The sequence below is a fragment of the Bos taurus genome, chromosome 5, assembly GCF_002263795.3.
Source record: "Bos taurus isolate L1 Dominette 01449 registration number 42190680 breed Hereford chromosome 5, ARS-UCD2.0, whole genome shotgun sequence".
NCBI classification, from domain to species: domain Eukaryota; kingdom Metazoa; phylum Chordata; class Mammalia; order Artiodactyla; family Bovidae; genus Bos; species Bos taurus.
In genome coordinates this window covers 9,350,003-9,363,886 of record NC_037332.1, presented here as the reverse complement: position 1 = coordinate 9,363,886, position 13,884 = coordinate 9,350,003, and the positions used below count along the sequence as shown (strand labels likewise).

The 13,884-nt window shown below is 33.4% G+C and overlaps 1 protein-coding gene across 6 annotated transcripts in view; it reads left to right on the top strand.

Moving 5' to 3' along the window:
• Nucleotides 1-13,884, top strand: part of PPP1R12A (protein phosphatase 1 regulatory subunit 12A) — a 168,364-nt gene that overhangs the window by 113,784 nt on the left and 40,696 nt on the right. For 4 of the 6 annotated variants that reach the window (XR_009494419.1, NM_001434810.1, XM_024991983.2 and 1 more), the window contains exons 9-14: nucleotides 1,224-1,348; nucleotides 8,127-8,342; nucleotides 9,566-9,660; nucleotides 12,151-12,255; nucleotides 13,129-13,296; nucleotides 13,693-13,869. Coding sequence is in view for 5 of the 6 variants with exons in the window: in NM_001434810.1 (NP_001421739.1) it covers nucleotides 1,224-1,348; nucleotides 8,127-8,342; nucleotides 9,566-9,660; nucleotides 12,151-12,255; nucleotides 13,129-13,296; nucleotides 13,693-13,869 (886 nt within the window). In the remaining variant the exon portion in view is untranslated. The remainder of the gene's footprint in view (nucleotides 1-1,223; nucleotides 1,349-8,126; nucleotides 8,343-9,565; nucleotides 9,661-12,150; nucleotides 12,256-13,128; nucleotides 13,297-13,692; nucleotides 13,870-13,884) is intronic. The other 2 variants (XM_024991984.2, XM_024991985.2) reach the window with 2 other exon arrangements.

Genomic DNA, 13,884 nt, shown 5'->3' with positions numbered 1-13,884 from the left:
TATGCAGTTATTTTGTCTTTTCGTTGACTGATATATCCCCAGTGCTTAGGACAATGCTTGAGGTATTAGGCACTTAATAAATATTCATTGAATTAATCTCTTCAGTTAGATGGATTGTTTCCCAGGAGGATGGTTTAATTAAGAGTGTACATGATTTGTACTTAATTATGCTGAGTAGGCTTAGCTTCTGTTGAATGAAAAGAGATTTAACAATGAGAAAAAAAGCTTATTAGACTGAGTTTAGCTCATTCAGTTTATTTGAAAAGCTATGGTAATAGTGATTTTTAAATGTGTCAGTTTGGCCTTGTCCTTTGATATAGTTTGAGATTATGCTTTCAGCCCTATTAACATAGGGAAGAGAGGTAGTATAATAAAAATGAATGTCTCATAGAGCTTTAAAAGCAGTATATTTCTTCCCAGAAGTATAGAAAGATACCTGTTCTATCCCATTTTGAAACTAAAGGAATACTTTAAAGCTCAGTTAAATGACTTTTGACTATTTGAAAAGTTAACTTTTCTAGCTCATTTATAAATTATAGTTAATTTAAAGGTTTAAATTTATATGTGACTTGTGCTAAAAGCTAGTTTGATTTCTGTGTTCAAATAGTCTTTGAATTTTTGCTAGCATCATATTGATTTTTTTCTAGTATTTCAAAAATCTTTTTCTAAGTGATCAATTATTAGTTGGAAATTGTCTTGATACATCATTGGAAGAGATTTAACCTAATTCAGCTTATGTTGTACCCATTTAACTTTATACCTTTTAGGGGTGAGAAGGAATGCTCTTTGTGACATTTAAATGTAACTGTTTGACAGGAATGTAATTACTGACAAAGAGCAGTTTCGGATGTCCTAGAACAAAAAAGAGCTATAAGTTTTAGATAAGCAATATGGAATTTTTTGAAGTTATGTTGTATTCAAGTGTTCAGGTTTTAAAAATTAATTTAAAGTTTTTTTTAAAAACTTCCATAGTGTTAGAAGTACAAAAGTCAGATTTTGTTTGTGCTTTTTATTCTTAAAAGTCTGGTTATGTGTCATGTTCTTATTTAAGTCTTGTACATATTGAAACATTTCTAGAAACTCCTTGAAAAATTCTCTTGTTAAAAGAGATGATAGTGGGAAAACAGAAATACAGTATTAAATACTATTTTAAATACCTCTGAAACTGAACTCATCTAGAATCATGACTCTTAATGTTCTTTTTCTTTTTTTTCCTCCTAAAGATAAGACAAAACCCATGGCTTCTGTAACTAATGCCAATACTTCTAGTACACAAGCAGCTCCTGTAGCTGTTACAACACCTACTGTGTCATCTGGTCAGCCAACACCTACATCACCTATTAAAAAGGTAAAACAAAATTGTGTTTGTTAAAAAATAAATGTATTCTGTGTAAGTACCATTTAAGTTAAAGCATGAAGACAGTTCTAAGTTTAAGGTTTTAGAATAAAAATACTTTTTCTTTACTGAGATTTCTGCTGAACCTGTTACATTCTTTTTTCAGATACTTTTTGCAGTTGATATTAGTTAATCATTGAAAAAATAAAGAGGAGAAAAATAAAATTTTTCATATAAAAAACTACTGAACATGGTAGTTTTTTATTTCCTTTGACTTTTGAGAAACAAGAGTTTTGTATCTTTTATTTCTATTGAGTAAAGGTACTTTTTGGTAATTTGAGGTGTGTATAAGTTAAGCCCGAAAAAAACTGCCACAGGTCACTAAGAGAACTGGAATCTTGATTTTCTAGTTCATTTACAAAGCACCAGGTATGTCTGAACAAACCAAAGGTCAGCTGCTGACCCCACCTCTTGTTAGTTGTTGTGACTCTAGGCGAGTTACTATCTTCCTTATGTGTTCTCCCTAAAAAGGACAAAACAAAAATGATAGTAAAGAGAGAAAATAAGTTATCATTGTTAAGCAGTAATTGAAAGAGCTTGGCTAGTGACTAAGTGCTCCCAAAATGTTAGTTTCATTTCTTCCTCTTCCTTATTTTGTTCTCTATTTATTATCCTTCCTACTTTACTTTCTCCACCAAACAGTGCTTTCCAACTTCGTGTGTTGATATTCAAGACTTCTTTTCCCTGATATTTCAGAACCCATACTTTTTTAAACCCATATTAAAGATTAAGGGTTTTTCTGTGGGTTTTTTTTTTTTTTTTCTTTAACCTACTGGTCTCGTTTTAAAGGCTTCTCCCTACCAGCCCTTACCTGTCTTTTATAAGCAAACTCATTTCCCTCTCTGTGTAACACACACTCACATACACGTTTGTGCATGCACACACACATAGGCACTCACCCTTTTTTTTTCTTTTCTCAGAACTGTTTTAAGAATTGACTGCTTGCACTGTAACACAGTATTCCTGAATACTTGAGTATGTATTTAAGTACAAATGCATTATCCTTCATTACCACAGTGAAATTAATATACTTAGAAAATTTGACATTGATATAAAACATTATTTATGCTAATATACAAACCATACTCAGAATTTTCCCAGTTGTCCTCCTAGTAACACCTTTCTAGATTTTTCAAATCTAGATTTTTTGACTTTTCAGATTTTTTTTTTAATTTTTCAAAATGTTTTGATTTTTCAAATTAAAGGTCCACTCACAAATTACACATTGTATTCATTTATCATGTCTCTGCCTTTGGACTTCTTATTTTGTTGCTTTTCTGACATTATTTGGTTTGCATTGGTTTGAGGACTAATTTTAAATCCCCACAGCAGTTCTATCGTATTGTCAGTTTTGCTATTCTTTGGATTTGATACCAAGTGGCCACAATTTGAGCCTTTTAAAATCATAAGCTAGAGAAAGACCCATACTGTTATTAATAATCCTCCCTTGAAACTCTTCCAAAGGAAAGAAGTAGAGTGAATTTTTAATGGTAGAAATAACATGAATTTAACTTGTACAGTTTGAATATCAGGAGACTCTGACTAAATCATCTCACCTTCTATATTCTAGAACTGAGGGCTTCTTAAATGCAATTAGAAACTATCTTCAAATGGCCATAATTTATATATGCTTTAAAATTAAATTCTCCAGAAGCAGTCTATCTGCAAAGTTTTCAAGATAGTTATCATAACTGGAGTTACCATGAGCTGCTTTAACTAAAGGTTTATTTAATTATAGAACCCCATTTTACTTCTTAAGTGAATACTGAACTTTAACTCTTTTGATTTATTATCTGTTAGAACTACAGATTTATCAAAAAGTTCCCATAAGCTCCATTCCCGCCAAGAAGCCAGCTGTTAGTCTTTTGAGTATTTAGCTAAGCAATCTCTTTCCTACTGTAGTCAAATAATTACAGTAGGCTTCTTATCAATTATATTTTTCTCAAACATAACCCTAGATTTATGGCAGGTTACTTCTCAGTTTATGCCAACTGCCCTCACTGAAAGCAAATACTTAATAGCTCTGTTAGATTAGTGGGCCAATTATCCCTTTCTATAAAAGTTCTTATTTTATTACCAATTATTAATCAGAATTGATTCTAATTCTTAATTAAGTTGACCTAATGACAATTGTTTCTCTAATTTGTATATTTAGAAACTGCATTTTATTCTCAAGTTGAAGATTACTTTAAAGATTATTTTGTTTCAGTATTTGTTCGTTATGTTTTATGGCCAAATTTTATTCAAAGTAATAAAGTCTTGTACAAAAGAATGAAGTATTTTAAAATTTAATCAGTATTATGTATGACTTTTAAAGCCTGTTATATTCAGTGATAATGTATTTACTTTAATTTAGCATTTTAGTTTTTTTTTTAACGTTTTAAGATTTTCCCTTTAACTTAGAGACCTAACAAATTTCCTTAGATGAATTCTTAATCTATAAATGTATCATAAAAGATTTTGTAATTAAGAATTCTATTTTTAGGTTGCCACTCACTCCTCAACTTCTGTTTTTTTAGACACAGTTGTCTTAAGTTCTCTAGCTTCTTCCACCAGTGCATAAGCCTTATATAAATAGACACACATACACATGAACATGCATGACAAGGAATGGATCACAACCCTGAAAGCTCTACAACAGTATTGAATATCACTTATATTCTGTAATAACTCCTGACAACTATAGAGAAACATAGATGTATTCACTTTAAAAGTTCTTCTCTTCAGTTGTTGACTTGTCAGCTAAAATTGCAGAACTATTTCTGTAGCAATGAGATCAAGCCTATAATTTGTGGATATATTAACTGTAAAACCATTAGTTTGATCTTATGATTTAACTAAATAGTAAGTTTATTTCATTATTTAACTTAATAAGTTAAATAATGTTTTATATTAAAATTTTATCTTAACAGTAAGTTTATTGTTAGTTAACATTTTAACTAACAGTAAGTTTAACTAACAATGTTTATATATATAACTCTGTAGTCAAAGTAAATATTGTTGGAATCTCTAAAAAAGATTATCTATTCTGCTGTCTACACATACATTCCAATACATGTAGATTGTCTTTACTAGATGGTAAAAATTTAGAGTTGTCTTGATTACATGTTCTTGCTAATTGAACCTAATTATTAATATAATAAAATTAAATAAAAGACTAGGTGCTGTGGGTATATGAAGTATACCAATAAAAGTGTATAATTGTAAAACAGTGGTTTTAAAATGGAAGAAATCATTTTTGATTTGAGGTAGTGGAGTTAGAACATTTGTGATAGATCTTAAAGAATGTGTAGGTAGTATTTCAGCCTAACAGAGAAGAGAGTTTGTATAGTTTGTTGAAACAGAAGAGAAATGATGTGATCAAAGTAGGGATAATGTAGAGTATTTTTTCAGGAAAAATGAGTTTTCAAATTTGATTAATTTACAGGATACATATATGAAGTGAAACAGGAAAAGTAGAGCCAAACTGTGAAATGTTTTCATTCCTATGGTAACGTTTTTGTGATCTGATAGATATAGGGAATCATAGATATTTGAACAAGGCCGTGAGATAATTATTCTTTATAGAATATTATTCTGATACCAATGTACAGGTGTATTTGAAGGCGAGAGACTGAGTGAGAGAAGGTTTATTAGGAAGTCATTGAAGTTTCCCAACATGATAATATAAATCAGAAGAGCGGCAGTGGTCTTATATAAAGGAGAGGAGGAGGTTTAGAGACTTGTCACTTAATTTATAATTGCAGGAAGATGACAAAGAAGAGGTCTAACATGACTTTCAAGTTGCAAATGCAGGGGATTGGGGCTTCCTCCACAGTCCAGTGGTTAAGACTCCCTGCTTCCACTGCAGGGACCATGGATTTGATACCTGATCAGGGAACTAAAATACCACATCCCACATGCCTGCACAATGTGGCCAAAAAAATTTTTTTAGGGATTGAATAGATTACTGATGCCCGTAACAGAAATAGGGAACCAAGGAAGAGCTGGTTTGGAAATAAAGGTGTTGCACTTTACACATTGTTTCTGTTTCCAGTTCCAGTTTTCCTTATCTATAGTCCATTCTACAGGTAAATAGAAGTTCGGAACTGGGACGTTAGGAGTGAGATTGAGTTGCAGAATAACACATTTGAGAAGAAGCTGAATACAATGCATGAGGATATAAAGAAGACCCTACTCCCAGCACTCAGAAGGAAATATAAAGAGAAGATAGGATATATGAGAACAGACTACTGGAGTGCTTATGTTACAGGGTTATGACAAGGAAATTTGTTACAATGACAGCAACAAAAAGACCAAGAATGGGGGTAGTCAGAAGAATAGGAAAGTCAAAGTAGTGTCCTGGTTATAAAAACAAAAAGAAAAATCTCAGGGAATAGGTATACTTGAGTTAACTCAAAGAGGTTCATTTATATACCAGAAATAGAAAGATGCCTTTAAACAGATAACCAGTTCTTAAATTACAATTTATGTTAGATAGAGAGGAGGTATATCAGTTTTAACAGTGCAACAAAATTTCTAACTTGATAATACTGCCTCATTTTTCTCAACTCTAAAATGATAGTAAAGTTCCATTTCATTGGGTGGTTGCAGGACTAAATGAGATAACCCATATGAAGCACTTCTTTTAGGCCTGACACAAGTGAACATTTGTTAAATGTTCGCTTCTGTTGTAACATTCAGCAAATATTATTTACTATTTTATCATGGAAGAGTAAGATTTGTTTCTAGTTTGAGGAAGGTTCTAGGGGCAGAGAGGATTAGCAAACCATAGTCTGTGGGCCAAACGTGGCCCCCTACCTGTTTTTTGTACAGTCTGCAAATTAGAATGCTTTTAATATTTTTAAATGGTTGACAGAGGCAGGGGAAGATTAAAAGAAAAAGAGTATTTTGTGACACAAATTCTAACTTCACTGACCCTAAATAAAGTTTTATTGTAACACACCCATGTTCATTCACTTGTATGTTACCTATGGCTGGGTTTGTACTGTAACAGCATAGATGAGTAGTTAAAGCCTAAAATTTACAACCTGACCTTTCATAGAAAAAAAGTTTGCCAGCCTGTGTTCTCGAGTAGTGTGACTTTAAACTCTGAAATCAGTAAGGAATCATCGCAGTGCCTATATACTGAGTAAAATATTACAGAGCTTCCTGGACTTTCTCAGCCAAGGGAGACTTTAGTGTTTTACTGATTTTTTTTCACAGTGCCATTTGGCCCAAAGGAATACCTCTTTATTTCATTTATTAAGTAGTTACTACAAATAAATTAGTAATGGCAGTTTGTGCTGTGTCCAACAGATGTCACTGTACTTCACTTAAAATTTTAAAACATTCCACAGCACTCCTGTGATTTTGTTCTTGCATCTTGAATGCCTCAGTGCACATTTTGGAAACTGAGAAATGCTGTATGTCTTGAGTCTCTTTTCAACCTTATTGATAGGAATTAATTACTGGAAATACTAGAGATTTTTTTGTCTAGAAAGTATCCAACATTATGGTGCTTTTAACAAGTTCTTTTAAACTTCTGTTACGGTAAACCTGGGCTATAAATGTGAAAGAAAGGTTGTTTTGGGTTGTTTAATTGTTTAATTATCCATATCCTGTGCTTGTAGTAACTAGTTAGTTGCTGTGTTAACTGTCTATATTTAACTGTGGTTGAATATTTAAACTCTGTAAGTGCAGTTGATGAAGTGAACTAGTTTAAAGATTATGGGTGTTTCATTTTTAGGGCTGTTGGAAAACTGAAGTGAAATAAATATTTGTACAAAAATAGTTTTTAGTTGACATGTTTAATGTTTGGTAGAAAAATCCAATGATAAATTTAAGGCTATAATATTTAAAATATTAATGAATTAAATATTATGATTAGATATATATTGATGATTACTTTTGTTGTTGATGATGGATTTAAAATTTTTTAACCCTAGTACAAAGTGAATAAAAACAAAATTCAAGTGCAGTAGTTCACTCCATACTAGAATATTACCAGCTCTCTGTGCCTTTAACTGCATTAGAAGTTTCTCAGTTAGATTTTTTCGGATGCTCTTATACTAAAACTGGAACTTATTCCCAGTGACTCTTATTAAAGATCGGAGAGTTACCCAGTATCGGGGTTTTACTTTATTGTAAAATTCTTTTAAAAAAGGAGAAAAGTCTGTTTTGCTCATAACTTCCTTTTATATTTTCAAACTTTCAATCTGTGTCTCTTTACCTGTCTTATTTTAATTGGCTTTAGTATGATTTCATTGCTCCTATCATGCCTGTGGTGGAATCAGTAGATCCCGCATCGTGGAGGCAGGGCTTGCGCAAAACTGGCATTGTTCTTGTGCCCAGTAAGGGCGAAAAATCTATGGTGAGGCTTTTCCATGTGCAAGGATTTATATTAGGTTACAACATAACAAGTTTAATGTGAATATTGGTTTCAACGATGCATGGTTTTAAGTCATTATGGTGTGCTCATTTCTCTTCTCTGTATTTGCATCATAATTTTTCTGTGTGATACAAAGTGTGGAGTGTGTGTTCTTAAACCTAACATCTCGACAGGTAATATTTCTTTTTTCAGTTTTAGATCTTTACATTTTGACTAAGACATTAACCTGCTTAGTAAGTGTTTCTTCTGAAACTATTAACTGTAATTTTTAAGTGTTTAATCTGTAAACTTCTTTCCAGTTTAAGGACTGATCGGTCTTGGTAATTTTTTTCCTTTTCCTGAAAAATAAAATAAAAACAGTTTCCAGCTTCAGCTACAAAAATTTCTCCCAAAGAAGAAGAGAGAAAAGATGAGTCCCCTGCATCTTGGAGGTTAGGACTTAGAAAGACGGGCAGTTACGGTGCACTTGCAGAAATCACAGCATCTAAAGAAGCTCAGAAGGAAAAAGACACTGCAGGTGTCATGCGCTCAGCTTCCAGTCCCAGACTTTCCTCCTCTTTGGATAATAAAGAAAAGGTAATCTGTTTCACAATTTGGTTTCTATAAGAACTATAACAATTGGTTCTCTACTGTGTATCATTATTATATCTGTATATCAACTTAAATTCACTTGACTTAATGAATGACATGAAAATACAAATGTACCTACCTTCAGCCAATATCTATGTGGAATATAATTATTGGGGAGATAAGATGTATTTACCCAAAACATAAATTATGAGACTGTACTCAATTACAGGAATCCTTTACTCTGTAAAATCTATCAAGTGATAAGCTAATTTTATTTATTAAGAAAGATTTTCAAAATTTAGGAATGCATTTGTTCTAGACTGTGATTATACTCATAGGTTGCATTTATCCAATATCTACAATTTCTTTACCTACTTTTTTCATCTGATACATCCCAGCTTTGTCCTAGTGAGCAATTTTAATAGCTGTATTTTGAAAGGCATTATTAAATTGCATTAAATACAGTGTACCACAGTTCATTGAATGCTATTTTATGTAATTGGATTATTTTCCATTGCATTTTTAGTACTCAGATATTTTTCCATATAGTTTTCTTGTACTATATAAGAATGTTTATTTATATGTATTGAAATTCAGAAATGAATTATTCATAAAGTATTGTTAAGATTTTTATTTTTTATAAATTTATTGTCCTCTTGTCTCCAAGTATTTGGTGGATACCATATAATGAGAATATAACAGATTCCATTACATGGCATCTACACTCTTAGATTTGGATAAATATAATTGAAATAATTTTTTGTTTTATATAATTATATTTTAAAGCGTAGAATATAAAAGTAGTAAATAGCTTATATAATGTAAATAATTGAGACTTACAGTGAATCATATTTGAGAACTCTTCTCTCTGAAAAAAATAAGGATGTTTTGTCTTATAATACTATGTTACAGTAAATAATATGTTACAGAAGTTTAAGAAACAGTCATTAAAATGGGGAGGAATTTTTCTTATGTTAAAATGATCTAATTCTCGATTAAGGGAGAAAGAAAAGAAAATTAATTTGAACAGGCTGTCATTTAGTACTTATAGTCCTTGAGTATTGATAGACATCAGTTTTAGAGTTTAGCTAGGAATGATGGAAATACTATCAAATAAACTGTGATGACTGTGTAATTATACGTTGTTGCATACTTTTTCCATATTTTTAGCAGCACCTGTAATCATCGCACTGATTTATTTTCACTCTTTTTTTCTCGCCTTTGTGTAGGAGAAAGATAGTAAAGGAACTAAGCTTGCATATGTTACGCCTACAATACCAAGGCGGCTTGCCAGTACATCTGACATTGAAGAGAAAGAAAACAGGTGGGTTCATTGTCATTTGCTTTATTTATTTATTTGTTTTTTTACTATGAAATCTTTACTATCTAGCATGAGAGTTAAAATATGAGGGTTGGGTTCTTATTACATGTAGATTTCAGGAAGAAATGGAGGGTGTTCCTAATAGTAATAACACCCGGTACGTGGATCTGAGGAGGTACAGAATTTGGTATGTTCATGAAATAACGGTATAAATAAAGGCATTATGGTTGTATCAGAGGGAAAGGACAGTGGTGGCAGATGAGGTCACTGACTAGCATATGCTTCTAAATATTTGGAACATCATGCAAAAGGAGAAAGCAGGGAGAAAAAGCCATTACTTAATCACTGACAACATTTTAGTTTGTTTCTTCACTTTTCAGCACATACAGAGTATGAGAACTTTTTAATAATGATTGTAGTCATGTTATAGTACTCAGTTTGTGTCTTTTTCTTTCACCTGAGATCTCATAAGCAGTCTTGTATGTTAGCATCTTGACTATGAGGGCTACTCCATATTTTCTAAGGGATTCTTGCCCACACTAGTAGATAAAATGGTCATCTGAATTAAATTCGCCCGTTCCAGTCCATTTTGGTTCACTGATTACTAAAATGTCGATGTTCACTCCTGGAGTCTGAAGTCAGGTCTGCCTTAGGAAGCATCACTACAAACAGAGCTAGTAGAGGTGATGAAATTCCAGCTGAGCTATTTCAAGTCCTAAAAGCTGATGCTGTTAAAGTGCTGCACTCATTCAGAAAATTTGGAAAACTCAGCAGTGGCTACAGGACTGTAAAGATCAGTTTTCATTCCAATTCCAAAGAAAGGCAATGCCAAAGAACGCTCAAACTACCACACAATTGCACTCATCACACATGCTAGCAAATAAATGCTCAGAATTCTCCAAACCAGGCATCAACAGTAGTAAACTGAGAAATTCCAGATATTCGAGCTGGATTTAGAAAAGGCAGAGGAACCAGAGATCAAACTGCCAGCATCCATTGGATCATCGAAAAAGCAAGAGAGTTCCAGAAAAACCAGAAAAACAACTACTTCTGCTTTATTGACTATGCCAAAGCCTTTGTGTGGATCACAACAAACTGGAAAATTCTTAAAGAGATGGAAATACCAGAACCACCTGACCTGCCTCCTGAGAAATCTGTATCCAGGTCAAGAAGCAACAGTTAGAACCAGACATGAAACAACAGACTGGTTCCAAATTGGGAAAAGAGTACGTCAAGGCTCTGTATTGTCACCCTGCTTATTTATTTAACTTATATGTAGAGTACATCATTTGAAACGCTAGGCTGGATGAAGCACAAGCTGGAATCAAGATTGCCGGAAGAAATATCAATAACCTCAGATATGCTGATGACACCACCTTTATGGTGGAAAGCAAAGAGGAACTAAAGAGCCTCTTGTTGAAAGTGAAAGAGGAGAGGAGAGTGAAAAAGTTGGCTTAAAGCTCAACATTCAAAAACTAAGATCATGGCATCTGGTCCCATCATTTCATGGCAAATAGATGGGGAAACAGTGACAGACTTTAATTTTGGGGCCCCAAAATCACTGCAGATGGTGACTGCAGCCATGAAATTAAAAGATGCTTCTTGGAAGAAAAGCTATGACCAACCTAGGCAGCATATTAAAAAGCAGAGCCATCACTCTGCCAACAAAGGTCCATACAGTCAAAGCTATGGTTTTTCCAGTAGTCATGTATGGTTGTGAGAGTTGGACAATAAAAAAGGCTGCATGCTGAAAATTGATGCTTTCAAACTGTGGTGCTGGAGAAGATGCTTGAGAGTCCTTTGGACTGCACAAAGATCAGTCCAGTCAGTAATCCTAAAGGAAATCAGTCCTGAATATTCATTGGAAGGACTGATGCCAAAGCGGAAGCTCCAATACTTTGGCCACCTGATGCAAAGAACTGACTCCTTAGAATAGACCCTGATGCTGGGAAAGATAGAAGGCAGGAGGAGAAGGGGATACAAAGAATGAGATTGATTGGATGACAGTACCGATTCATGGACATGAGTTTGAGCAAAGGAGTTGGTGATGGATAGGGAAACCTGGCGTGCTGCAATCCTTGGGGTCACCAAGAATTGGATACGACTAAGCGACTGAACTGAACTGATGTTAGCGTGTAATTCAGCAAACATTGTTTTTCATCAGTACATAGTATTTGTAGAGTAGATCTGCTGATATTAAAGTCACCATTCCCCCTGCCCAAACTATGGACACTGAAATTATATAATATTTTGTCATCATAAGTAAAATGTCTATAGACATTTCTATTTCCCCTCATAGGTAGAATTATTCCGTAGGTATAGAATCTTAGAACTGGAATCTTAGTGAATTACTTTCATTTGTTAATAAATATTCCAAAGTGTTTTTCTAAGGGATTTTACTAGTTTCTACTTCTACTGTGTTTATTAATGTCAGCTTCTTTAACTCTATTTTAAAATTATCTGCCAGAATCTGAAGGATTTTTTTTTCCACAGAGATTCTTCAAGTTTGCGAACAAGTAGTTCATACACAAGAAGAAAATGGGAAGATGATCTTAAAAAGAATAGCTCAATTAATGAAGGATCAACTTATCACAAAAGGTAATAATATAATTCTTAAGTAACATTGATGTATTCTTTTATTAAAATATGAGGCAGTTTGTTTGGAGCTCTCAATTTAATATTAAAAATGTGCCTTTATATATTTTTTGTTGTTTAAATAAAACTTCATTTAAAGACACAGAGTCTGTATTTAACAACAGGTTGAAAATTTGCTCCTACTTATGCCTTCCTATTATGTATTTTTAAATTAAATATTTTGAAGTATCTTTTAGATTATATTGAAAAGGAACTCTGTATATAATTACATAAAAGTCAATTATGTAATTGGAGCATTTGAAATAGTCAGTAACTTGATTTATCTCATTTGGTGACTTGAAAAGTTTTTACTTGTCTTAGAACTCAGAGTAGTAGAAATGCCATGAATTGGAATGTTGGTAATACATTGGAGAGGGAGTAGAAGATCTATGCATTATTTTTTCTGCTAAAAGCAATCAAAAAGACTAAAAGATCAACAGATATAATACAGGCATGGGTCACTCCTAAGGCTGTGACCCATTGCCGAAACATTTTTTTTCAAAAATGTTAGTCTTAACTTCCCCTGAGTAAAAACAAAGTGTTTTTCCAGGCATGTCCATATGACGTAGAGCAGTTCCAGAAATGTAAGCTGTCAGATCATCTTTAAATCTTGTTGGTGGGTGGGGGTTTAGTAAAATGATACACTACCAAATTAGTGAAATCATCTAGACTCTAGCAAGTTGTAGGTGCAACTCTTGGTGCTGGAGCTGGTGGTGTATTTAGGAACACAGTTTTTAAGATTTTTTTCCTAGCCTTGTGAATCTGTATAATGTATAGACATTGACTATAGAATACACCTACAGACACATCCTATATAGATATGACTCTTTCCTTTAGTTGCTCCTTTGGTAGAAGACAAGATGATTTGATTAGTTCTAGTGTTCCAAGCACCACATCAACACCAACAGTTACCTCTGCAGCTGGGCTTCAGAAAAGCCTGCTTTCCAGCACAAGCACTACTACAAAGATTACAACGGGTTCTTCCTCAGCAGGCACACAAAGCAGGTGAGTCGCAGATACATTTTGTGTTCAGGCCTCCTGTGTGCTTATGTATGTGCATGCATTTTTGTGTAGAAGATTGTGGGGCTCTGGATTTTTTCATTGACCTGATTAAAATTATTTACAAACAAAAATTGGTTCCAAAAGAGGCAATTATATGTCTGGGGAAAAAAATTAAGTTCCTGACTTAAGAACTTTTCCTTGAATTAAGCTTCTTAAAATGTAAATTTTTCTTTGACGGCTCTGGGTGAACTTTTTGGTTCATGGTTGAAAGATGTCTCACGTTGTGTTTAAAAAAAAAAATCCATCCCTGTAGTCACATGTTTTCAGCTGCTAGAAAGTGCTTTCATTGTTTAGCTGTTTTCCTTTTCTCTTTTTGTGTTGCTGCTTATGATGCTATAGTACCTCAAATCGTTTGTGGGCTGAGGATAGTACTGAAAAGGAAAAGGACAGTGTTCCTACGGCAGTGACCATTCCTGTTGCTCCAACTGTTGTTAATGCTGCAGCTTCTACCACAACCCTGACTACAACTACTGCTGGCACTGTCTCCTCCACTGCAGAGGTCAGGGAGAGACGCAGGTGTGTACAGGTCAT